The 26,184-nt window shown below is 39.8% G+C and overlaps 1 protein-coding gene across 1 annotated transcript in view; it reads left to right on the top strand.

The window, feature by feature from the left end:
- The first annotated feature begins 20,021 nt into the window (after window positions 1-20,021).
- The window catches only part of BARD1 (BRCA1 associated RING domain 1), an 83,240-nt gene continuing 77,077 nt past the window's right edge, over window positions 20,022-26,184 (top strand). The window contains exon 1 of the mRNA XM_030326622.1: window positions 20,022-20,234. Coding sequence (XP_030182482.1) covers window positions 20,092-20,234 — 143 coding nt within the window. The 5' untranslated portion in view covers window positions 20,022-20,091. The remainder of the gene's footprint in view (window positions 20,235-26,184) is intronic.

Here is a 26,184-nt window from a genome sequence, read left to right as displayed (position 1 = left end):
ACTTTAAAGAAAAGAAAAATTTACTTCAAAACAAGACTAACAATAATTGAGAATCATCTTAAGACAGCATTGTTGTTTATAGGATTTCCCTGACCCAACCTTACATGATGACACTTCTTTGTTACTCATTAATTGAAAAATGAGAGGAGTAATGTGTATGAGACACAGAGTTTTTTGTCTCTGCTGTAGACCAAGATCTAAAAAAATCTTATGGCCACTATCCTAGGGAAATTGGTTGGCCACTTCTCACAATTGCTACAGCATGTTTGCGGCCAACAGTAAGGGAAAAGTGAAGTCAACAAGTCTGTTTTCAGAACCGGCCCTTACTGTTTACAGCGATGGGAAGGTTCACAGAATTCTAAATAAAGAAATGATTAAAATGGATGTTTCAAAAGGAGCACAATATGGATCAAATTACTGGAATAGAAAAGCATTAAAGATGGCATAAAGGTGGTGCATCTCTATCTATAACTTTTCATTTACTGATTGCCTCTTGGACACTGACTTGGCTTCTAATACAACCAAAGGCAAAACAATACGGACAACAAAGATGCTTCTTCAAAAAGCAAATCTTTTTTGCAAAGCCAAACAAATGAATTTTATGATACATTATGAGGTTTCTCCCTCCCATACCAGTAGTAAAAATAGAATGTGGAGATTTAAAAATAAGAATGGAATTTTGTCAAATTATTTATTATTAATGATTTTTTGAAAACCATTGAATAGACTTAAGTTTGATTTATATTATCATCTTAATTCATTGTGTTAACCTGATTTGAAAATTCAAATGAATCCAGAGAAACTTTATTTTTTTCCAGAGAAGCTTTCTACATGAATCAATACCTGCCTTTATATAGGAAATTTCTAGAAATACAAATTGGTAGAGATAGCTTCATTTCCTAGTAACAAGTCTCATACCAATGTTATATTTTTCTGACTGTGAATATGCATTGTATCATAAGATTATAATTACATTTCAAACTGTCATAATGTATAGCTATTTTCCTACATATACAAACAACAAAATTAGAGTCAAACCTAACAAACTGACTAAAAATTTTTACCAATTTAAAATGCCATAGTGAAAAGCAATTAAAGTAGAGAATCTTTCATTTTTTTTAAGTTTATTTATTTATTTTCGAGAGAGAGAGGTATCAAGAGAGAGTCAGAGAATCCCAAGCAGGCTCCATGGATAGCCCAGAGCCTGAAGCAGGGCTCGATCTCACCAACTGTGAGATCATGTCCTGAGCCAAAATCAAGAGTCAGCCATTTAACCAACAGAGTCACCCAGGAGCCCCTTTCATTATTAATAATAGCTCACCAGTCATACTTAGACAATGAGTAAGCAATTATTATTTTTGCTTTTTCTTTTAAGTTAATTTTTTTAAAGTAATCTCTGCACCTGTGGGCTCGAACTCTTGACCCCAAGATCAAGAGTCACATGCTCTACTGACACAGCCAGTCAGGCACCCAGATTTTTTCTAAGTTAAATTTTAAGATGAACAGTTGTCTTGCTAAAGACTAGGTGTATATTTCCCAAATATATTATTATGGCTGAAGGATAACACAACAAGATTTCAGAAGGTGAAATAAAACACATTTCTCAATGGTTATATTTCCTTTGTACCAAAGTTTAGTCATCTATGGGATGTTTGGAAAGACAGGCCATTCTTGATTATTCAGAGGTCAGAAAGGTCTTTCGTCTGAGCTTTCATGATCAAATTCCTGCATTTATATTAGATCCTATAGGAAAGCAAAATACAAAATATTTGCAAACACGTAATACAAAACTGGCCATTTCTAAAATTAGACCCCACTCAAATAATACAGAATCCTCGATGCCTAACATTAGCCTTTATTTATTTTTACTTTTTTAAATTAAAAACATTTTTAATTTATTTATATATGAGAGGGAGAGAGGAGAAAGAGAGAGAGAGGGAAAGGGAGAGGGGGAGGGGCAAAGAGAGAAGGAGACACAGAATCTGAAGCAGGCTCCAGGCTCTGAGCTGTCAGCACAGAGCCCAACGTGGGCCTCGACGAGCCAAAAATAATAATCTGAGCTGAAGTTGGACTATTAACCGACCGAGCCAACCAGGCACCTCTAACATTAGCCTTTATATTCCCCATGACTTAAAGCATCAGTATCTGGACAGTATGATGTAAAATGTAATGCAAAGCAAAGTGAAAATGCAAATATCCCCCAAGATTCGAACTTTCATGAAGTTGCAGAAAGTGAAGATGGAGAATTTCTAAAACAATAGGGAAATGCCAGTTAAACCATTCAACTACCAGAGGAGGCAACAACAGGGGGAGTGATGACAAAGTCAAAGCTTCAAAAGAGAATTCTTTGAACATTATACAATTTAGAGGGACCTGAGGGAAAATGTGGGTTGAAGATATCAGGTCTTACTCTCGAAAACATTTGTTTGTAATGTTACACCCCAAAGCAATGAATTTTTGGCTCATTCTCTGTTCATTCTAAAGATCAATACACAATTACAAGTTGTAACCTAAATGTTAACTGTGATCATTTATTTTCACAATTTCTATTTCATTTTTCATGCTAAAGATCCATCGAATCTCTTTGACTTTCTCCTTTTCCTTCTCTTCTTCCTCTTCCTTCTCTCTCTCTCTCTCTCTCTCTCTTTTTCATTCTCCTTCTGGAGTATGTGTTATGAAATTTTGGCCTCCTGGGTTAAGAGGATCCACCTTCAGTGGATTTTTCCTCCTACCAAATAATGTCAGATCATGAGAACCTTTTGAGCAGAAACAAAAAGGAATAAGCTGGGTCATTTCAAATCTCAGTAATCTGAAAAAGAATGTAATAGAGGTAATGATACTTGTTCTGGAATGTCATCATCTTTTGGAGGCAGATATGCTAATTCTGTGAACTTCCTAGGTCCTCAGGCCTTAACCTCTCAGTGCTGGAGGAGAGTCTTTAAAAAAAATTTTTTTTAAGTTTATTTATTTATTTTGAGAGAGACAGAGACAGCACAAGCAGAGGAGGGGTAGAGAGAGAGGGGGAGAGAGAGAGAGGAAGAGAGAGGAAGAGAGAGAGAGAGAGAGAGAGAGAGAGAGAGAGAGAATCCCAAGCAGGCTCCACACTGTCTATACAGAGCCTGATGTGGGGCTTGAACTCACAAAACTGTGAGATCATGACCTGAGCCAAAACCGAGAACTGGATGCTTAACTGACTAAGCCACCCAGGCATCCCTGGAGGAGAAAGTCTTTTAAAAAGCAGAATGTGATCAATTATAATTTGCAGTCTTTTCCTCCCTATTTCCACCTTATTCACTTAGATTCCTAAATATAGGTGTTCCCTAAGGTGCCTATCCCTCTTTTCCTCAATGCTTTCCCTTGAATGTTCTGGAAATTAGGGATCATGTTTTTAAATTGCTTTCTTTATTACCTAGTAAACAGGTATGTTTTCGAGATCTTTACAAATACTTTTATGGCCCAAAAATAAATATTTTTTTTTTTTCCACATGGAAATCAGGTTCTACCACATGGGACAGGTAAGATATATAACATCTCAGGAGGTTGTTCTGGTATTACTGTTCTGCAGTGTTTTATTCTGGATTTGAAACTGGATCTCTTCCTATGTAATGTATTCTTTTTGTTAATTCCAACTATCAGATAATGCCATCACCAGAATAAAATTTCAGTTTCTTCCCTGCTTCAGTAATTGAAAAGGAAATATGACTGAACTGTCTTGCTCATTATGATTCAGCCAAGAACATCCATACCAGTGAGAAATAAGAAATATTGGTACTTTCCCTGCTGGTGCATTCTAATGAATCTCAGGTAATTATTTCTGGATCTTTGGGTCACCCCTAGTTCTAGAATAGGTGCACAATAGAAGTATTAGGTGTGTGTTATAGGTTGAGTTAGAATCTGAAGAGGCTATCCATATTTGCAATGATCTCGGCTCAGATCAAGATCTCACAGTTTGTGAGTTAGGACCCAGCTTCGGGCTCTGCATGGAAAGCTTGGGATTCAGTCTCTCCCTCTCTCTGCCCCTCCCCAACTAGTTTTTTCTCTCTCTCTCTCAAAATAAATGAACTTAAAAAATTAAATGTGAAATGGTTTTTCTTTGCAAGAACATGCTTTATACAAGATTTTATTATATTTCGCTTAAATAGGTATTAGATAAATTGTGGTTCATTGATTATTATAAATTTTATAAATTATTTCATGATATTCTTCATTTCATTTACACAGAGTATGAGTAATATATTATAGTAAGGAGCTGTTACCCCTCTAAAGTCATGTTGGGAAGCAATACAAAAAGGCTTACTATTCTATTTTTTAATTTTTATTATTGTTTTTTTAATCTTTATTTATGTTTGAGAGAGAGAGAGAGAGAGAGAGAGACACAGAGTGTGAGCAGGACAGGGGCAGAGAGAGAGGGAGACACAGAATCTGAAGGAGGCTCCAGGCTCTGAGCTGGCAGCACAGAGCCTGACATGGGGCTCAAACTCAGGACTTGTGAGATCATGACCTGAGCTGAAGTTGGATGCTCAACCGATTGAGCCACCCAGGTGCCCCAAGGCTTAGTATTTAAAAAACAAATTCAGAGGGTGCCTAGGTGGCTCAGTCGGTTAAGTGTCCAAGTCTTGGTTTCGGCTCAGGTCATGGTCTCACGGTCAGTGGGTTCTAGCCCTGCATCGGGCTCCACACTGATGGCACGGAACCTATTTGGAATTCTCTCTCCCTCTCCCGGTCTCTCTGTCCCTTCCCAGCTTGCACTCATGCTCTCTTTCCCTCAAAACAAGTAAGTAAATAAAACTAAAAAAAAAAAAAAATGAAAATAAAAACAAATTCACAATTTTATTTTTTTTTTCAATGTTTATTTATTTTTTATTTTTGGGACAGAGAGAGACAGAGCATGAACGGGGGAGGGGCAGAGAGAGAGGGAGACACAGAATCGGAAACAGGCTTCAGGCTCTGAGCCATCAGCCCAGAGCCCGACGCGGGGCCCAGAGCCTGACGCGGGGCTCGAACTCACAGACCGCGAGATCGTGACCTGGCTGAAGTCGGACGCTTAACCGACTGCGCCACCCAGGCGCCCCTACAAATTCACAATTTTAAAGTTGTTCTTCCTGCACTTCTATTCCAGTGAATTAAAATACTGATTTTCACAAACGTGAACATTTTTAACTTTCACTGTATTACAAAAAAAGAAAGAAAGAAAACATACCAAACCTTGCAAAATAATTTATTATATTTTGATTCAAGATTTCTTCTTGGCAGTGTGATATACAAACCGTTTGTACTAAGTAGTACATGGAGAAGGAGAGAACATGTTAAGGTACTTTAAAATACAGAGGCTGTAGTCACATCTACTTGGAATATGATTGTGCTTCTCTTCCAAGAAGCATGGTGCCATTTTTCACCTTAAGTTTTTCCTTTAAGGAGTGCATTGTTTGGAATTCATATTATTCCCTTAGCAAGGTCAGGTTCTTTGTTGTTTTGACAGGATATGGAGGTCTTGATTCATGTTTGCATAGAACTAAACTATCACAGTATATCACACCACTACTGAAACTATTTTACTGGCTTTCTGTCACATTACAAATTGATTTTAAAATACATTTGCCTTATAAAGGCAAAAACTGCATTGCCTGTGTTTAAACACCACATAAACCAAATTTAGTGATCTGTTTATTCTTCATGCTTGCATGGCCCAACTTGTTTGCACTTCCCAATGTCCAATTGTCTGCAATAATTTACTGCTGAAAAAACTCTTTCCTCTCTTTCTAGAATCTGTAACTCTTTTACCTTATGAATTTAAGAGTGAGTCAGTTTAAGCTTATATCTTACGACAATAATTTATTTAATGTATGTGCTGTTATATTCATAGACATTGGATCTTAGTTGTAATGTATAGAGGTTTGTTCTACGCTTACTTGGCTGTAAATTTAAGTACAGCACAACAGAGAAACGCATACACATCCTGATTTATTGACAAAGACTGTAAACATATTTCAGTTTAAGGAAGAGAAGATGATGTATTTTTCTATTTTATTGTCTTATGAGGTCTATATGGGTATCCTTTGTTTTCAAAACTTAATGGCAACTTTATTTAGGAAACCAATGGATCAAATACTGTTTTAAGTTGGTATTACCACGACTTCAAAATGGGTATGCTTATGAACAAACAATACTTGAAATACAAGAAATACTCATTTCAAGTAATACTTATGATTTTTGAATAATTATAAAACACTTAGCAAAGCTGAGTCAAGATTGCATGTCAAGATTGCTTGATCTGTGTGTTAGTGCTAGAATTTTATTGAAAGAGATAGAGGATTTAAATGAGAATAAGAGGAGATATAGGGCTGTGGTTGTGTTTGGTTTGATGTTAAATTTATTCTCTGAGTGAACAGATTAGTTAATTCAGTATGTAAAAATTAAAAAAAAATTTTTTATTTACTTTTGAGAGAAGTGAGAGAATGAACAGGGGAGGGACAGACAGAAGGAGAGACACAGAATCCAAAGCAGGCTCCAGGCTCTGAGCTGTCAGCACAGAGCCCCATGCAGGCTTTGAACCCACACACCGCGAGATCATGACCTGAGCCGAAGTTGGACACTTAACTGCCTGAGCCACCCAGGCACCATGTTAATTCAGTATTTAAAAAATTATCTTTAGGGGTGCCTGGGTGGTGCAGCTGGTTGAGCGTCTGACTCTTGATCTCGGTAGGGTCATGATCTCATGGTTCCTGGGTTCTGCGCTGATGATGCAGAGCCTGACTGGGATTCTCCTTCTCCTCTCTGCCCCTCCCCTGCTGTGTGCATGTGTGTGCTCCCCCGACCTCCCCAAATGGATAAATAAAGTTAAAGTTTTTTAAAAATTATCTTTAGGAATGCATTTATCCCTCTGTTGTACTGTTGCATAATAAAAAATAACCTGAAGTCTGAGAATATCTCTATTCAAATGAGTTTTTTGTTTGTTTGTGTTTTGTTTTTGTTGTTGTTTTAGTCTGTGGTTCAGATTCAGGAACAAGAGTAAGTGAGATTTTGTGATTCTCACCCAATGTTTCAACTGTTTATTCTGGCACCCTATGATTCAAGAAAGGAAATTTACTACTTGGAAATGAAATATAGAGGAAAACTTTCAAAGCAAGCTGCATTGTCTACGATCGTAATTAGGAGTTGGACAAAACCTTGATAGGTTTTTTTTAAAGAAGGTATTTTCTTCTACAGAGGCAATTGTGCACTGACAATTGAAGTTAATGATTTTGTTTTAATGTTAACAAATGTGGGGTTGGCTAAGTACCTGTTAATTTGAGTTTGGACCAAGAGAAGTATAATAATAAGCTCTCACATGGATGGGTTACAAACTGCTTTTACATAAACTCTTCTCATTTGATCCTCATGGCAACATGAAGAGAAGGCAATTATTATTTCCTCATTTTAGAGTCTATAAAAGAGAAGCGCAGATTGTAAACTCTATGAGGACAGGGTCAGGTTGGTCTTATTCACCCCTTTATTTCCAGCACCTAAGATAGGGACTGGCATATGATAAGCTCTCAAGAACCAATTGATGCATGACAATAATTGGAAGGGTGCATTAAATGGCTTCAGTAAGGTTTAAAAAAATGTAGTAAATGGAAGGCCAGGGCATGAACATATGCCTTCTAGTTCCAAGGACACTGCCCTTTTTGTTTTTGATTTTGTTTGCCTATTCATTAGTAGTTATCCCTTCCCTCTTGTTTTCTCCTTCCTGCTCCCCGGCTCCCAATAGATGCTTATGAATGCTTTCAAAACTCTGTGTACATTAAAAATATATTTCTTCCTTTAGGTTTAAATACTCTTAGCCAATAAAAATAACTGGGAAACAAAGGGTATTTTTTCTTTTTCTGTTCTTTCTCAGTTTTGATAATTACTGCTATCACAGCATCCACATTCACCCAAAGCAATAAGGCTGAAAGATGTGAAAATATTTGACATCAAGTCACTGAGTGTGAAAATAGAACTCTATTGAGAAGATAATATGATCAGAAAAAATTTCAGGCAATATATTTTACCCACAAGGACTGTCATTTCTTGCTCTGGAAGGAAAAGCCTGCATTTCCTGGGTTATTTGGACACTTTTGAGGTGATAGAAACCTGAAATACCTTCTAGCCCTTCTAGCCCCAAGGCCTTTGCCCATCCTGTTCTGGTAGCAAAATATTTCCCCTTGGGGGGCAGGAAGTAGCTTATGTAACAAAACACAACACAACAAAACAAATAAAAAACCCAGAAGACTTTCTTACTTAGCCCTACAGAGGAAAAACAAAAGATGAGATTTCAAACCAGACTTTCACAAATCTGAGCTCTTACCATCTTTGCTAATAATTCATACGTTTCTAATCATTTAAAGATCTGAGTTTGCTAACCCCCCACTGCCATACACTTTTTTTTGTCCACATAATGATGTGCTCTGGCTCTGATATATAAAAAACAGCATGTACATGTACTTCACTACATGTTCAGACAAGAGACACCTACCTGTTCAGACAAGAAATATCTTCTTCTTTACATTCAGTTACAGAGCTTATGTGACATGTTCGAGGGAGCCAGTCCCCATAAATCCACAGACCAGGTTTGTTTCCATAAAAGTCCTACATCCAGCTAAAAGCAGTCCAGAGTTAAAGAGTTGTTCTTAAAGGTTCTCAACCACCCAACTCCTGAGACTTTTCACTGGCTGCATTTTCTTGTAAGTCCAATCTCACAACAATGTTGTTGGCTCCTCTCCCTGTCTCTTCTCCTTTTGTTCTCCCTTCCTCCTTTCCAGGCCCCAAATCTAACGTCTCTCTCCTTGTCCCATGGAAAGTAGTTTAAACATTGTCCATTGCTGCTCTGGCTTTTGCTAATACCCCTCTCAGCCAAACATCTCATCAAGAATTTTCTCAAACGCTTTCAGATGAAATCTGGTCTGAAAATGCATTTTACATTTTGATTTTACATACTTAAAGGTTTTATTTTCCTTCAAACAGTTCTGTTATATTATAATGTTCTAGTCACCACTTTGGGTGTGGTTGGGGGTTGGTGGGGGGAGGGGAATCTAAATAGCACCCACAACAAAGAAGAATTTAGGAATAGAGAGCTTGTGAGGCACAATTGATTTAGAGATCTCTAGGGGGAAAAAAAAACCAAACTACCTTATTTTAAGTTCAGAGAAAGTAGAGCAAGTTTGGTCCAGAAATAATGCCCCCCCATCAAAGGGTCAATCTGGTACCGACTACAACACGTCTGACATTTTGTCCTCATTCATTCGTTCATTCGCTCATTCATTCATTCATGTGAATACTTACTATGGCCCTGGTGCTGTTCTGGATGCTGGGGATAGAGCAAAAAATAGACAAAAATCCCTTGGAACATGCATTCCATAAGGAAATACAGATAATAAATTAGATAAGTAAGTTAAATATATAACGTGTTAGCTAATGATACCTGCTAGAAAAACATAAAGGAAGTGAAGTAGGGTTGCAAGTGTTCCTCAGACAGGCTTCTCATGGACTTGTGATGTGAATTGTAAAAAGCACAGCAGAACAAAAAGAGCCAATTTCATACAATAATTCTGAGATACGTAGGGCACAAGTCAACACCAATTAGTTCAGAGTAAGTACAGAAAAATAGGGGAATAGGAATTCTGTTTGAGTAGAGCAGTGTTGACATGGAGTGCGTTCCAAAGGCAGCAGCTAGAGTGAGTTTGGGACTTGGAAGTGTTGTGGAGCTCAAAGGCGTGAAGATCTTAAGACTTCAGAGTATGCCAGGCTTCTGAGTGAGGCAGCAGAGGTCACTGTGGGGCTCAGAATCAGAGCCTGGATGCCATATTGTAGCCAATGGCACTGGGGTTGTGAGTAAATGTCAGTCACAGCCTGTAGACTTCCACAGGGGAGCAGGCAGAAGAGACACCAGGTCTGATATCTGGTAGATGCGTAGATGCACTGATGTGCTGGTATATGTTGAACAGCTGGCTTTTGAGTATAGGTCTGACACATATGTTAGTTGATACAGGTGTTAAATTCATGAGTTAGACAAAAGTAACTTGTTTGCCAATGATGTGGGTGAATTGTTTGCTGAATAAGTTTTGAATATTGGAAGAATCAAATTTTTTGTTCTTCTTCACAAGATAAAAGCTATGGACTTGACATAGTAATCTGCATTATTAGCATCTTCTTCATCTAAGTATAAAAAACCAGCAAAACAATATATCAAACCCTAATTTGTAGCATTGGCCAATATCCATGGTGTAAATACTTGTAAAAATTCTCACCATGGTTGATTTCAAACTACCAAGGAACATGGAGTCAGCAAGAAATATGCAAAAACGCACTGCTATATACTATAGCATTTCCACCGTAGAGATGAAAAAATGTCAATCACATCAAGAGGATAGATAATAAAAGAAAGGTGGTAAAGTACTTAGGAGGTGATGAGTTTTTAATATTTACTACCTTTGCTTTAAGAAATAATATATTTAATTCTAAGCTTACACAATATGGTTGATTATTTATTTGTTTGTTTTTGAGAGAGAGAGAGAGAGAGAGACAGAGTAGGTGCATGAGAGCAAGGCATGAGAGCACAAGCAGGGGAGGTTCAGAGGAAAAGGGAGAGAGAGAGTACCAAGCAGGCTTCATGCTTAGCACGGAACCTAACTTGGGGCTCAATCTTGTGACCATGAAATCATAACGTGAGCTGAAATCAAGAGTCTAACGCTCAACTGACTGAACCACTCAGACACCCCCACAATATGGTTCTTAATAGTGGCTATGTTTAACAAGCAGCTAATAAAATTTCTGCAGGGTTAATATTGGCTCTTGCAGGCCAATACAAGCCAGCTATCACACGCCACTCATAGATGGCAAACTATATAAATATAGGCTATTATTCATAATGTGACTTAATTTTTATTCTCAGGCTCAAAGTGCTCTGAAAAGTCAAGTTTAAAAAAAAATGCTTTAGTCCTTTAATTTTACTCTGCTTGCTTTGATTGCACTGGGGCTTTTCTTTGAATATCTAAGCAACAGATTTCCAAATCTCTCTTAAGTTACATAAATGAGCAGATAATAATCTCAACCATTATTTGTTGTTTCCTGCTAGCTTTCCTCTCAAGAAGGTGACTTTTCACTGATGACTCCCCAAATTCTAGGAGTTCTTTATTGCATTCAGCTAGGTAGTATCTATAATCACTACTGTCTAATATGTATTAGGTTGAGCCAGATGGAATCACTGTTATCCAACCATTTTTGACCTAGAAAAACAGTAATTTCATACGCCTCACTCTAATATCTTTGCTCCAGTCAAACCGGTGCCGATGTTCCCTGTCATTTGTGTCTGTGTTCACGCGATTTTTCCCATCAGAAATAATCTTTCTCCTCCCTCCTACTACTTCAAACCTCTCATCTTCTGATACTTATCTCCTACTTTCACCTCTCCCACAAACGTAGCTATGATCACTCAAATCTTCATTAAGCAATTTTAAGCATTCTCTCCCCTGACCTTTTGTGATACTTCTATGTACACCACATAACTGAACACAATTATGATCTGTCTCATATTATTTGTATTGTTTCTCACATTAATCTTGTCTGTAACTAGACAGTCAATTCTCTGAGGGGAGAAACTATAAGTTTAAGCTTCTTCTGTAGCCTTTCAATGAATAATTGTGCTGAAAATCAATATGTCCTCCGGTATTTCAACTGATTTGGACTTAACATCCTTCAAAGTTGACCTTAATTAAACCTAGGTTTATGTAGGTGCTTAAAAGTTGAACTTTAGAGTTAGGTAGACTTGGGTCTATTTCCTTGCCCTTTCAATTATAAGATGTATGCCCTTGGGATAGTTACTAACAATATGAAGCCCCATTTGTTCCTCTGTCAAATGGAGAGATAATGATGTCAACACTGTTGGGTGATGTTAGGGCTATAGACTCTTTTTTGGAAATTTAATATAAATGCAATGTATTTTTAATATTTTGAGTGATTCCAGGAAAGGTAAGATTATCATTGTGTAATTCTGGGTTAAGAATGAAAAGTATTGTTATAGTTATTTTAAAGGTAATGCTTTTTGGTTTGACTCAACTTCCCAAGCTTCCAAATTGATACCTAAAAATGGCATAGATAGATGTATAGATAGGTAGGTACATAGATAGATAGATAGATAGATAGATAGATTTCGGGGGAGTGAGGGGCACAGACATTTTTAAAAGTTGAAACACACTGGATTCCTGTCTAGTTGAGTACACAGGATGATATTATGTCTCTTATTACCTAAGAATAAAACTCTCATCATTATATCATTCTTGAACCTGGAGTTTTTTCTTTTGCTTTGATTTTGGAGAGAGAGTAGGCAAGCAGGGGAGAGGGGCAGAGAGAGAGAGAGAGAGAGAGAGAGAGAATCCCAAGCAGGCTCCCTGCCCAGTAAGGCTCTGGATGCTGGGCTTGATCCCACAACTCTGGGGTCATGACCTGAGCCTGAAATCAAGAAACCGACACTCAACTGACTGAGCCACCCAGGCACCCCAAACATTGAGGCTTTTGTACAGTAATAAGTGCCAGCATTTATTAAGAATTTACTATGTTCTAAGGACTTTACTAAGTGTATTAGCTTATTGTATTCATACAACAGCAATAAAATATTTTCTATTATCCTTACTTCACAGATGAAAAAATATCTAATCTATCTTTTGCTATAGTGAGAAAAGTAACTAAATGAAGGGATTTGCAAAAATATGAGGAGAGATTTAATGAACTATCTCTCACAGAGAGTGACTTTACAACAGTAACTAAATTTTAATTCAGCTTTCTAAAACTCTAGAATGTATTGCTGAAGGGCTATTAAGGGTTATTACCAATACTAGTAAAGTGAATCCAATATGAACAAGGCATAATTTCTAAAGCAGTATATATAGATGGAAAAAAATAAAACTTTGTAATGACCATTGCTTTCAGGGATAATAGTATATAGTCATTCACTCATTTATTCTTCTTTTTATTGAACACATACTGTATACGAGGCATACTTAAACATACTAGTTACCTCTTACTTGTCCATTGAAAGAAATTTAAATTATTGTATGGATGTTGATTAAGCTGATTACAAAATTTTGAAACACAATGGAACCCAAACTAAGGCCAATGCTCATTTCCTAAATGAACATTTTATGTGCAAACAAACAGCTGCTGGAATTCAACAGAATTTAAAACAAGCTGTTTGTAAATTTTACTGACAGCTGTTTTTGGTGATTTTTGTCAACAGAATTTTCCTGCTTTGCATCGCAGCATTTTTTTATTATCATGTCCCCTTGAAGAATAACTTGCTGCTTTAATCACGTTTACAGAGATTTATGACTTGATGCTTATTCAGTGGTAGAGCTTCTCAACACAAAATGTCAGTGAGCCTGTTATAAATTGCTTCTGGCATTCCTACTCTATCTTTTATTTGGCTGGGAGTATTTCCACCTGAAAGTGATAAATTCCTGCTATAACCACTTTATGTGCTTCAGTAATTACACTGTACAGAAAAAGGGGGTTTCTACTGAGGTGTCTCCTTAAAAATAGCAAGCAATAAAAGGCAGTGGAATGGGCTGAACTCTGAAGTCTATTGAACAAAAAACAATGACCAGTGAAATATCTGTGTCAGGCTAAATTTGATAAATGGTCAGGAAATACAGAAGATACCAAAACCTTTAAAACCACTGCTATAGGGACACATTAATGTAACTATGTCCTTAGACTACTTTTGAGCCTGTGACAGAAATTTGGCAGATGCCCACAAGAATGGAGTTAACACTCTTTCAAACACCATCTCAGAATATCTAGATGCTTCTAGAGACTTGGGTAATTTTTCAGTAAATGTCAAGGTCTATGTGACGTTCAGACTCTGTCTTAACTGCAAGTCTGAGACGGCAGCATGTCAGAAAAGTTCGGTATAATCCATTGCAGCCAATAACTTGATCATATGCACAATTGTGCCAATCAAGAAGAGATCCACATTGGTCATGATGGCATGTATGAGTGGTGGGTCCTGATTAGTTTTGGCCACACTTTTTTGTTTGGCCACACACTTCTGTGTTTTGTTTGGCCACATACAGAACAAAAAGTGTGTTCTGTATCAATAGCACACAGAACAAAGTTACTGTTTTTAATTGCTGAGGATGTTTTGCTCTTAGAGGATGAATAAAATGTTGTAAACAATTTCCAACTTAATAGAACAAACACTATAAAGATTTTTTTATTATCTAGTACTAACATCATTCCATGGATGGTGTTAGAAATCCAGTGGACACTTCATTTGAGATGATACTGAAAGAGATTAGGATCGTTAAACAAAATTCAAGCTCCCTTTCAGAGTTATTGAGTCATATTTGCAAAGCAATTACTCCAGCAAGCATCTCTGATCCAACAGTCATGAAATAAGTGGCTCCTTCTTATTCAGAATATGCACTCTTTCTTAAGAGAATTTAAATTTTTTAATTGTTTATTTATTTTTGAGAGAGAGAGAGAGAGAGAGAGAGCATGAGCAGGGGAGGGGCAGAGAGAGAGGTAGACACAGAATCCGAAAGCAGGCTCCAGTCTCTGAGCTGACAGCACAGAACCAGATGCGGGGCTTGAACCCACGAACCGCAAGATCAAGACCTGAGCCGAAGCTGGACGCTTCACCGACTGAGCCACCCAGGCACCCCTCTTAAGAGGATTTTAAAGCAAGTATAACTGGCTTAGTGCAGCTCAACAATGCCAGAACCAGTCCTATAATTGGGAAAATGTATTCAATGCCTATTGTGAATTAAGCTTTGATGTATTATTAAAGTTTAGTCCAGTCCATCATGAAGGGATTTCCATTGGTTGAGCTACACTACTGGTTTAGAACATTTTCACAATTTGTAATTCCTTTCTCACCACAACCCTACCAGTGTGAGGTTGGGAGATGTCAATCCTAAATTTAGAAGAGATGAAACTAAGTTTCAAAACAGGTTAACACAACGGGCCCCTGGGTACAATCGTAGGAAATGGCAGGACTTGGTTTATAACCCAGTTTTGCTTCACTCCAGAGCTCTATGCACTTAATCATTATGCCACATTGGATTCCAGAAAAAAATAGCACAGAGCTTATGACTTTAACTTAGGTTAAGAGCATTTTCACGCAGGAAGGCCAGGTGAGTCAAATGTAGAGAGCACAGACCACCCTCCTGGATGCTGTGGAGGTTTGTTCCATTCAAGGGTTCCTTATCGATTGTTCTCAAACTGCATTTTTGGCAGGGACAGGGGGGAGGGTGTAGGTTTCATAGAGGTCCTTGCAAACCAAATTTATATCTGAAAAAGACAATGCACTCAAAAGAGTCAAAGCAGTTGATTCCACCGTGTGACACCATAATTAAAAGTCAGAGAAGAATTTGGGTACATGCTGAATTTGTGAGGTAGCTTCGCATTCCACGGGAGGAGAGCCTTGCCATTATGTCTGTCCCATTTTGCTTGTTAAATATGTTTATCCAAGTGCATAGGAGGGAGATTTACTATGTGAAATCCTTCACAACACAACAGAAGAAAGAAATTAGCATTTAGACAGTTTGTTTTCAGCAAACTGTTATATTGAGCCTGAAGATCAGGAAAGAGACCAGACCGAGATGCCTTTGGAGTATAAACAGCACTACAGATGGTAATCAATGCAGTTAGGAAGGGCATGAAGAGAGAAGGATATATAAACAGGCTAAAGCAAACCAATTTGTCTGCCTCACAATGCCCGTAGGAACCAAATGTTACACTGGGTGGGCTGAATAATTTTGGAAGAGTCTAAGGTACTGCTTAGCAAACTCTGATGTACTCGGGAGGTCCTTGCAGGGACACAAAAAGGGAATTAAGACATTTTAGTCCCTTTTAAACTGGAGACAGGATATTGCTAATACACTAAGCTAAGGCTTTACCAAGACCCCATAGATGGAATGGAATTTCCTGGGAAGTTTTTCTCTGGAAGCAGAGTTACAGGATCTTAGGCATTCTTGCTGTACCTCATCCTGGACTGGCCCATCTTTTGTACACATAAATGCACATGGGAGAAAGGACTGGCTTTTATTTTTTATGTTTAAAATTTTTTTTAATGTTTATTTATTATTAAGAGACAGAACGTGAACAGGGGAGGGGCAAAGAGAGAGAGAGACACAGAATCAGAAGCAGGCTCCAGGCTCTGAGCTATCAGCACACTGCCCGATGAGGGGCTCGAACTCACAAACCGCAAGATCATGACCTGAGCCGAAGTCAGACACTTAATCGACTGAGACACCCAGGCACGCCTAAAGGACTAGCTTTTAAAATTCAGGATCTAAGCCTGGGAGGAAAGGTTGATTAAAAAACACATATCCCATACCATCTCACACCTGTCAGAATAGCTAAAATCAAAAATAGAAGAAAGCATAAGTGTTGGTAAGGATGTGGAGAAAAAGGAGTTCTCATGCACTGTTGGTGGGAATGCAAACTGGTGCAGTCACTGTGGAATACAGTATGAAGTTTTCCCAAAAAATGAAAAACAGAATTATCATATGATCCAGTAAGTCCACTACAGGATATTTAACCCAAAGAGTACCAAAACACTAATTAGAAAAGATATATGTACCCCTATGTTTATTGCTGCATTATTTGCAGTTGCCAAAGTAGCCAAGTGTCCATCCATAGATGAATGTATAAAGAAGATTGATCTATCATCTATCTATCTACGTGTCTATCTCTATCTACACACACACACACACACACACACACACACAGTATAACACTACTCAGCCATAAAAAAAGAATGAAATCTTGCCATTTGCAACAGCATGGATCAATCTAGAGGGTATGATGCTAAGTGAAATAAGTAAGTCAGAGAAAGATAAACAGCATATGATTTTAGTCATATGCAGAATTTAAGAAACAGAACAAATGAACACAGAAAAAAAGAGAGAAACTGAGAAATAGTCTTATTAATAGAGAACTGGTGGTTACCAGAGGGGAGGTGGGTGGGTGAAATAAATGAACGAGATTAAGAGTACACTAATTGTGATAAGCATTGAATAATATGTAGAATTGTTGAATCACTATATTGCACATCTGGAACTAATATAACACTGTGCTAATTATACTGGAATTAAAAAGGAAAGGTAGGGGGCGTCTGGGTGGCTCAGTCGCTTAAGCATCCGACTTCGGCTCAGGTCATGATCTCATGGTCTATGAGTCTGAGCCCCACGTGGGGCTCTGTGCTGACAGCTCAGAGCCTGGAGCCTGCTTCCGATCCTGTGTCTCCCTCTCTCTCTGACCCTCTCCCGTTCTGTCTCTCTCTGTCTCAAAAATAAATAAACATTAAAAAAAAATTTAAAAGGAAAGGTAAAGTGGGGTGCCTGGGTAGCTCAGTTGGTTGAGCGTCTGAGTCTTAATTTTGGCTCACGTCATGATCCCAGCATCCTGGGATTGAGCCCTGAGTCAGGCTCTGTGCTGAGTGTGGAGCCTGCTTGGGATTCTCTCCTCTCTCCCTCTGCCCCTCTTTTCTGCTTGTGTGCTCTCTCTTTAAAAAAAAATTTTGGGGGGAGCACCTGGGCAGCTCAGTCGGTTAAGCGGCCTACTTCAGTTCAGGTCAGGATCTTGCAGTCTGTGAGTTCAAGCCCCACATCAGGCTCTGTGATGACAGCTCAAATCCTGGAGCCTGCCTTGGATTCTGTGCCTGCCCCTCCTCTGCTTGCACTCTGTCTCTGTCTCTTAAAAATAATGACAGAGCAGCACCAGAGGAAGGCAATGGAAGGGGAAGCTGCAGATGAGAGAGTAACCTTGCTTATTCTCTTGATGAGTTTACTACGGCTGCCATCAACCAGCTGCTGAGAATTTCATGAGATGTAGCAAGAGGTGATGGGGCAATGGCAGAGGGAAAGAAGAGGAAACTAACAGCAGGAAAACCTCACTGCCCCTGCACCACAACTCATTTAACAGCACTGTACAGATAGTTCACTAACAACTGTTTGGTCCAAAGTGTGAAATTTGCATTTACTCTGCTCAGTTACATTATGTCCTAATTACAAAAGCATCTGATAAAAATATTCAGTGTTATTCTGTGGTAAGTAAACCATTAACAGTACTGGTTATGTATGTCTCCCTCTCTCTCGCTCAAAAATAAGTAAACATTTTTTTAAAAAGTACTGGTTATATATGTAATCATCTTCATATTACCTACCATATATTGAACACTTATGATGTAGGTGATTTTACATTTATCTCATATAATAATCCTCCAGATCTACAAAATAAATATTCCCACTTTACAGATAGGGAAACTAATGTTCAGAGGACGTAAGACTTGATTTAAATCACACAATTATTTAGAAGAGGAAGTGGGATTAGAAGTAGGGATGTCTGGCTCCTGAAATCCCCAATTTACTCCATTATATACCATAGCATCTCTAAGTGTATTTAATGTTTTAACTTTTCTAGAGTTTGATTTCTCTGAGGCTCTGCAAAGAGTAAGCAATGGCTTAACAGGGTTAATAATCAAAATCAATTTCTTGACTGCCTGTGAGTTTAAGAAAATATTTGGTTAGTTCAATATGCTATTATAGGTCAGTTAAAACACCCTCTACGATCTTCCTTTGTTTTACCTATTCCGTTTCCACTAACCAAGTGGTTATTTGGCAATGTTTTAGATGGCTACAGTGTAGCCTAAGGATTGGAGGGGACTTGGGTGGACACAGGGATATCAGCCACAAGGCTACAGCAACAATCTAAGTAAAAAATGAGACAAGGGGTCTGTGGTGGAGTGAAGACAGAGAAGTGGGTAGATTTGAGAATAAGTCAGAGGGGAAAATGCAATGATTTGGCAGCGGATTGGATGGAGAGGGTGAAGGTGCTCAGTATGTGTTGTCCATAAAATATGGTGAGCAATGAAAGATCATTGTGCGGATCTGATGAAGTTTTGGGGTGATGGTGGGGTGGTTCGAAGCCGACAGCCAAGTAAGAATTCTTGAAGATGTCTTTGGTGCAAAAATGTGATTTTATTAAAGCATGGGGACAAGACCCATGGGCAGGAAGAGCTGCACTGGGGTCCTGACAGGTAGCTCATTATATATCCTCAGGTTGGGAGGGGGTCAGGGATAGAGTAAGTCTTTAAGGAATTTTGGAAACAAGGTTTCCAGGACCTTGAGGGGCTAGCTGTTGCTAGGGAAACACTATTTATTACCATTTAATAAAACTTCAGCCATGAGACCCTTTAGATATACATGGGGGGCGGGGCACAAACTTGGAGTATGATTGCCAGCATATATCTTGGGGTAGCTGATATAAAGGAAGTTGACTTACAGGATCCTGGAGTTTGGGACAGTGTTAATGTTCTCTTTTGCCCCCCAAAGTGTCATCCTTGAAGCAGCTGAGCTCATAGAGGGAGGTCACTGCTGGTTTAAAGACTTGTCAATGGGCAGTAAAAGAATTTAATTTTTCATTTGCCTTAGTTTCCCACATTACCACGCAAGCACATAAACCCCTTCCTTTTGTTCTGGGTAGCCAGGAAGTGTCTGAGGATTATCATGTTTTCCACCTGCGCCTGGGGGTGGGTGGTGGCCAGCCTGTATTTTGCCTTTAGCTTTCCCCAAGCTCCCTCATCATATCTTTAACAAAACAAAAAAACCTGGAAGGGGGAGGGGAAGGAGAAAGTTAACTTTGTTAGGAGTGAAGAAGGTGGCACATTCAGTGTCAGGACCAAAACTTTTACAAGTTCTATGGTAGTCAAAACAGCACTCCTCAGAGATTAGTCTCTACTAAAAGTTCCTCGCTTTGAGGTCCCTAAAACCCACGGCTCAGAGAAGTCAAGGACTCGCTTTTTCACGTCTTCTTCCCTCCAGGTTGCCTGGACCCGTCCCCTTTCCCGCCAACTGCAAGCCCCACCCCTCCGGCCCCGCGCGCGGGACTTTTGGCGCGTTTCCGGGGCTCCGCCTCCCAGGGCCCCGCCCTTCCAGCGACCCGGCCGGCACAGAAACTGGGACCGTTCGGGCTGGGGTCGGGTCGGAGGTTGGTCGCGTCTCGGTCGTTGCCCGAGCCCGCCGAGCCCGCCGCGTCTCCAGCTCTGGGAAGAGCCCTTCCGGCGAAGGCGGGGCGATGCCGGGGAACCGGCAGCCGAGAGTCCGGTCCGGGAACGAGCCTCGTCCCGCGCCCGCCATGGAGCCGGAGGGGCGCGGGGCCTGGGCCCACAGCCGCGCCGCGTTCGACCGGTTGGAGAAGCTGCTGCGCTGCTCGCGTTGGTAAAGATGGACCCTCGGGCGAGTTGCCGCGAGGGCGGGGGGAGGGGATCTTTTCAAACCCCCGGTTCTCTCCTTCCATTCCTGCCCCGCAGTCGGGTCGGCGAGCAGACTTTGTGCTTGCCCAGGGATCTGGTGTTAGTTGTCCCCTCCCTCGCTCCCATCCCCTTCCTTTCCGAGCTGCTTGCTTGTCTTTTCTTCGTCTAACCGGACTAAGGTGGTAGTTGTCGAACTTTAGCGGGCCGAAGACTCGTCTGGAGGTGTGGTTAAAAAAATGCAGATTTCAGGCCCCGCCTCCATACTTTGAATCTGTAGGGCTGGGGTGGGGCTAAGGCATCGGGACTTTTTACTGGGCTTGGGATCCCTCCTGCCCAGGGCTGCGCAAGTTTGAAGGGGCCCGCTAAGTTTCAAGCAGCTGTCACTCCTTGCTGAGCTGACCCTTTGACCATTACTCCGTAGCAGCTCTTTCTTGGGAGAGGAGAGTTTGGGGGACCCTTGCTGGAGGTAGATTGAAGATGGCAGTGTGATGGACACCGCCATTCTATTTCTCATTCAGTTTCTCATTTCCTTGGTTTAGTCAAAAGGCTGTATGGCTTGGGGTTCCGGCTCTTAGAGATGCTATTTATTATCATTTTTTGCTTCTTATTTTCCTTCATGCTGTTGCACCATGGGAGCGCTCTCACTTCAAGGTTTTCATTATATCTGAAGACATCATGTTCATGACTGGTACTCCATGCTTTTCCTGTAGCTCTTCCTAGTATACAAACCAAGAAGGGCTTGTCACCCTTATCATTTCTTCCAAGAGCATTGATTGAGCACCTGCTGTGTGCACAGCTCTATGTTTCTGCATGGATATAACTCAGGTTTTCTCTCCGCTTGTAGCCGGCCTATGTCTTTTTTGGACTTTGTTTTGACCCCCCCCCCCCCCCCGATTTCCAACCTGCAGAACTTACATAAAGCACAAGTTACCGCAGCTGTTTCTTTAAAAATGAGGACTTAATGTTTGTCACCGAGTTTTGCACTTACATTTGGTTTTACAAAAACTTAAAAAATCACCGCGCTCCTTAGAAAAGCGGCACTTTTGCTAGAATACATGGAGACATTCTGAGTTGTGTGTGTTTTTTAATAACACAGGGGTCCTCCATCTGAGAATAAGAAATTTAAAACTAGCTCTGCTAGTTGCTATAATAGAAGCAATTATAATAACACCTTAGTAGTTAAACAAAAGTTAGACATTCAGATGGGACATTTCTGTATGGAAGGCCCTAAGGCAACATCATAGTGCTTCACTTAGAGTGTAGTCAGGATGCCTGAGTTCAGGTTCCAGCTTTGACATGGCCCAAGTCATTTATTTATTTATTAAAATTTTTTTTTTCTTAAATTTATTTTGAGAGAGAGAGAATGCATGAGGTGGGGAGAAGGGCAGAGAGAGAGAGAGAGAGAGGGACAGAGAATCCCAAGCAGGCTTGTGCTGTCAGCACAGAGCCCTATGGCGGGGCTTGCTCCCAACAACCCTTTGATCATGAGCTGAAATCAAGAGTCTGACCCTTAACGCCTGAGCCATCCAGGCATACCATGTCTCCAGTAATTTAATTTCTGTGCCTCAGTTTCCCCATCTGAGTGATAATAGTGCTCTGCTCATCCACCTATGGGGATTCATTACTAATAAAAGATACTATTGAACACCTGCAAAGTGCTATTTTGGCGTTGGGGATTCGTTAGTGAACAGAGCAGGCAAAAACCTCAGTCTTTAGGAAGCTAACATTCTGTGGGAGGGGGGAAACGAAATGAAATTATGTGTGTAAAGTGTTGAGTATGGTGGTTGTTATAGAATAAGTGATAAGTAATAGGTGTCTTATAAAAATACAAAAAAAGCATAGCCTGCTTGCTGAATGGTTTGGTGAAGGCAAAATAGGTGCTTTATAAAAAGAAGAATAATCCGTAGGTTGTCCTGAACTATAATTATAATACAGCCAATTTCACTTAAAAAATTTTTTTTAATGTTTATTTTTATTTATTTTTAAGTTGTTTTTAAATTTTTTATGTTTTTTAATTTTATTTATTTTGAGAAAGAGAGAGCACAGGTGGGGGAGGGTCAAAGAGAAGTAGAGAGAGAATCCCAAGCAGGCTCTGCAACATCAGTGCGGAGGCAGATGCAGGGCTTGAACTCAAACTGTGAGACCATGACCTGAGTGGAGACCAAGAGTCCGGATGCTTACCTGACTGCGCCACCCAGGTGCCCCGTAATGTTTGTTTGTTTTTAAGAGAGAGACAGAGTGTGAGCGGGCAGGGGCAGAGAGAGAGCGAGACACAAAATCCAAAGCAGGCTTCAGGCTCCAAGCTCCTATCTGTCAGCACAGAGTCCGATGCGGGGCTCGAACCCATGAACCGTGAGATCGTGACCTGATCTGAAGTCAGACGTTTAACCAACTGAGCCATCCATGCATCCTGCCAGTTTCAGTTTTTATCCCTGCCAAATATTTTTCTAGTTTCTAACAAAAGTGAGCAGACAATAAGAGCCAGAGGACTGAAAGTAGACATCAGTAACTAGGTCCAGACTTTTATTACAACTTATCCTGTTGGCTGGAGAATAATACTGAACTCTAGTGAATTTTCTTAAAAAGTTAATATATGAACCACTGATGGAATAACAACTAAATCTCAATGGTGTCTTTGCAGATTTTCACCAGGGCTTGGCAAACTTCTTCTGTAAAGAGTCATATAATAACTGATGCTGACCACCATCTGTGTTCTTACTATTTTTTGTCTTTTACAACCCTTAACAACATAAAAAGCATTCTTAGCTCAAGTCTATACAGAAACAGTCTACTGACTTGATTTGGTGCATAAGCTATAGTTTGCTGAACTGTTTTAATAGATAGAATGTCTTAAGTTTAAAAATCCTAGTGTAAAATTTTATATGACATGGGATTTAATATTTAGAAGTGACTTTGCATTCCTGTTGGTGTCTCTGTATGTCTTGGCACTGTCTACAGTGTATAAAGCGTGGCCCGTTTCTTCTTACCCCAGGAAGATAACCCCTTTTTCCCCACCCGCGCCTTTCCCTGTAGCTGCCTGACGCCATTGCTTCAAAGAACAACTCAGGATGGTCTGCTTCTTGCTTTGCTACCTACCATTCCTGGCAGTGTCCTGTTACTTGAAATTGTGTGTCAGTATGCCCTTTTACAGAGTTTCAAAGTTCTACCCAGTGGACTAGTGATTACCCCGATTACCCTCACATTCAGCTTGCAGCTGTCATCTATATTGTGTTCCCAGGTGTCACCTGTCTTATACAGCATATTGCATCTGTTTTACGGGAAGCACTGCTTGTGGCTGAGGGTGGATTGGCTACATTACAGGGCATCCTTTCTTGACCTTTAACATAAGTAGGACTCCAAGGTGAAGCTGATGAAATTTTTTCAAGAGGCCAGATGTGACATTTGTGTTAGGTCCAAGCCCCACAACCAGATAGAAGCTATTTAAAGATTTGGAAAAATGAGACAGGAAGACCATATCATTTGAGAGGCTGACAGAAAGCATAGTAATAATGTGTTCCTAAAGGAAGTAGGAAAAAATAATAAGGGCTGTAATGTAAACCCCAAGTGTCATATGACACTATTTTGTGAGTTAAAATTAGGTACCTCTTGACATTTTTGGGTGTGTGCAGGTTGACCTCTACTATAGTGTAATTTGGAGTTATAGCATTTAAAAAAAATTTTTTTTTACATTTATTTATTTTTGAGAGACAGAGTGAGACAAAGTGAGAGTGGGGGAGGGGCAGAGAGAGAGGGAGACACAGAATCCGAAGCAGGCTATAGGCTCTGAGCTGTCAGCACAGAGCCCAACACGGGGCTCGAACCCACAGACCATGAGGTCATGACCTGAGCTGAAGTTGGACCCTCAACCGACCGAGCCACTCAGGCGCCCCTGGAGTTCTAGCACTTTTTTTTTTTTTTTTTTTTTATTAAAAAAAATTTTTTTTTCAACGTTTATTTATTTTTGGGACAGAGAGAGACAGAGCATGAACGGGGGAGGGGCAGAGAGAGAGGGAGACACAGAATCGGAAACAGGCTCCAGGCTCTGAGCCATCAGCCCAGAGCCCGATGCGGGGCTCGAACTCACGGACCGCAAGATCGTGACCTGGCTGAAGTCGGACGCTTAACCGACTGCGCCACCCAGGCGCCCCGTAGCACTTTTTAAATCAACTTTTAGTAAAAAGTAAAAAAGCAATCTTGTGATTTTGGGCATAGATGATTTTATTTTTCTAAATTATTTTTTGTCATTTTAAAGGCGATCAAGATTATTTTCTCTTATTGCATCGCTTAGTGATTAAGAACATTAATTTTGAACCCTGGCTTGAAATCCTGCTTCAGTGATTTTTGGGTAAATTAGTTTATCTTGTATGCTTCCTTTTCTCATTTGTGAAAATGAATTAGTAGTAGTTTCTATCTTATGAGGTTACCAGAATTAAATGAGTTAATATCTGTAAGATTCTTAGAGCAGTGCCTTTTATGTTCTATGTGCTATATGGATGTTTGTAAAATAAAGGATGGATTTCCTGACCCCAGCATTAAGCTTTTGTCTTCATTAGCTTTGCTCAGAAGCACTTTAATAGGCCAGTGATCCTTAAGTGGGATGATTACTCCTTTAGCTTGCTCTGATGCTGGTTCTTCTTTAGGACCATAAGTGATCACTGATGGACAACATTAGTGGTGACATGGTGAGACATTTTTTACCTTTAAGGAGCACACGCTTAACTATAAGGGGTAAAATGCACACAGAGTTCAGGGTAAATTATGATGGAGCCCAAGGAGATGTAGAGAAGTATACTTGGATGGTGCCAGTGGAGGAAAGCTTCATGGCTTTTGAATTGGGCCTCGGAAAGAGTTTCGTAGATGGAGACTGGTGGAGTATGCTAATCACAATATGCTAAAAGGTACTGTAGAATAAAGGGGAAGTGAGTCAGATGGGCAGAGAGTAATTGGTAGCCTAACTGACTGTTCAATTGGTTCACATAATTCCTAAGTAGAGCAATTTGTGTAACTTTCCTGTCACTCTGATGTCCTCATCTATAAAATGAGGAAAATGGACAAAGGGCTTTGTAAGACTCCCTCTAGTTCTGCAGATTACATAATTATGAGTTTCCTTTGGATACAAATTATTGTTTAAAACTTTCTATTGACTTTTAACATACATCCAGAAAAGGGCACAAATCATTGGTGTTCAGCATGTATCCTATATCTCTTCTAAATGTAGAATGTATTTACTTATGTGGTATTTTGATTCTTTGATACACATTTCATAAAGACAGGTTCACATTTGTGGCCACAGTGCTGAATTCATGGTTTCTTAGTGTTTGTTAAATTAGTGGATGAAAGAATTTAGGTTAAGTTAGGATCACATTTAAGGAGTCTTTGCAAGTGGAAATACCATAAGGGCCTGGTTAATTTCACTTGACTCACCTAGAATCCTCTGTAGGTTCCTGGGGTTAGTTACTCATAGTAAACAATGACTAGGGTCTTGAGCAGTTGTAGAAGCCAAGGTCTTTCGCCCTGGGAGGTAAAGGTAGAACCATGAGTTACACAGACCCATTATAGGCCTCCACATACCTGGTGTTCTATAGTGCTTGTGTCTGCCAGAGAAACTTACCACAGACATTGAGCACCTGTTCCCCATAGCATTGGGGATGGTCTTACAAGTGAAGTTCTTGTTAATGTGAACCTGGGACTTTGAGGAGAGATTTTAGGCTGGGAGTGCACTCTTGACAGTCATCTGCATTAGATGTTTGAAAGCACACTTCTGGAAGTGAGCAGGGAAGAGAATATAAAGAGCCTTAAAATCAACATTTGAGCATTAGGTGGAAGAGGTAAAGCTTTAAGGACAGTTACTTAGATACTGCTTTGCTTTGGAAGAAAAGAAATAGAGGACAGAATAACCAGAAGTATTTGAGGCA

This window comes from Lynx canadensis, chromosome C1, assembly GCF_007474595.2.
Source record: "Lynx canadensis isolate LIC74 chromosome C1, mLynCan4.pri.v2, whole genome shotgun sequence".
NCBI classification, from domain to species: domain Eukaryota; kingdom Metazoa; phylum Chordata; class Mammalia; order Carnivora; family Felidae; genus Lynx; species Lynx canadensis.
This window is presented reverse-complemented; position numbering and strand designations above follow the sequence as displayed.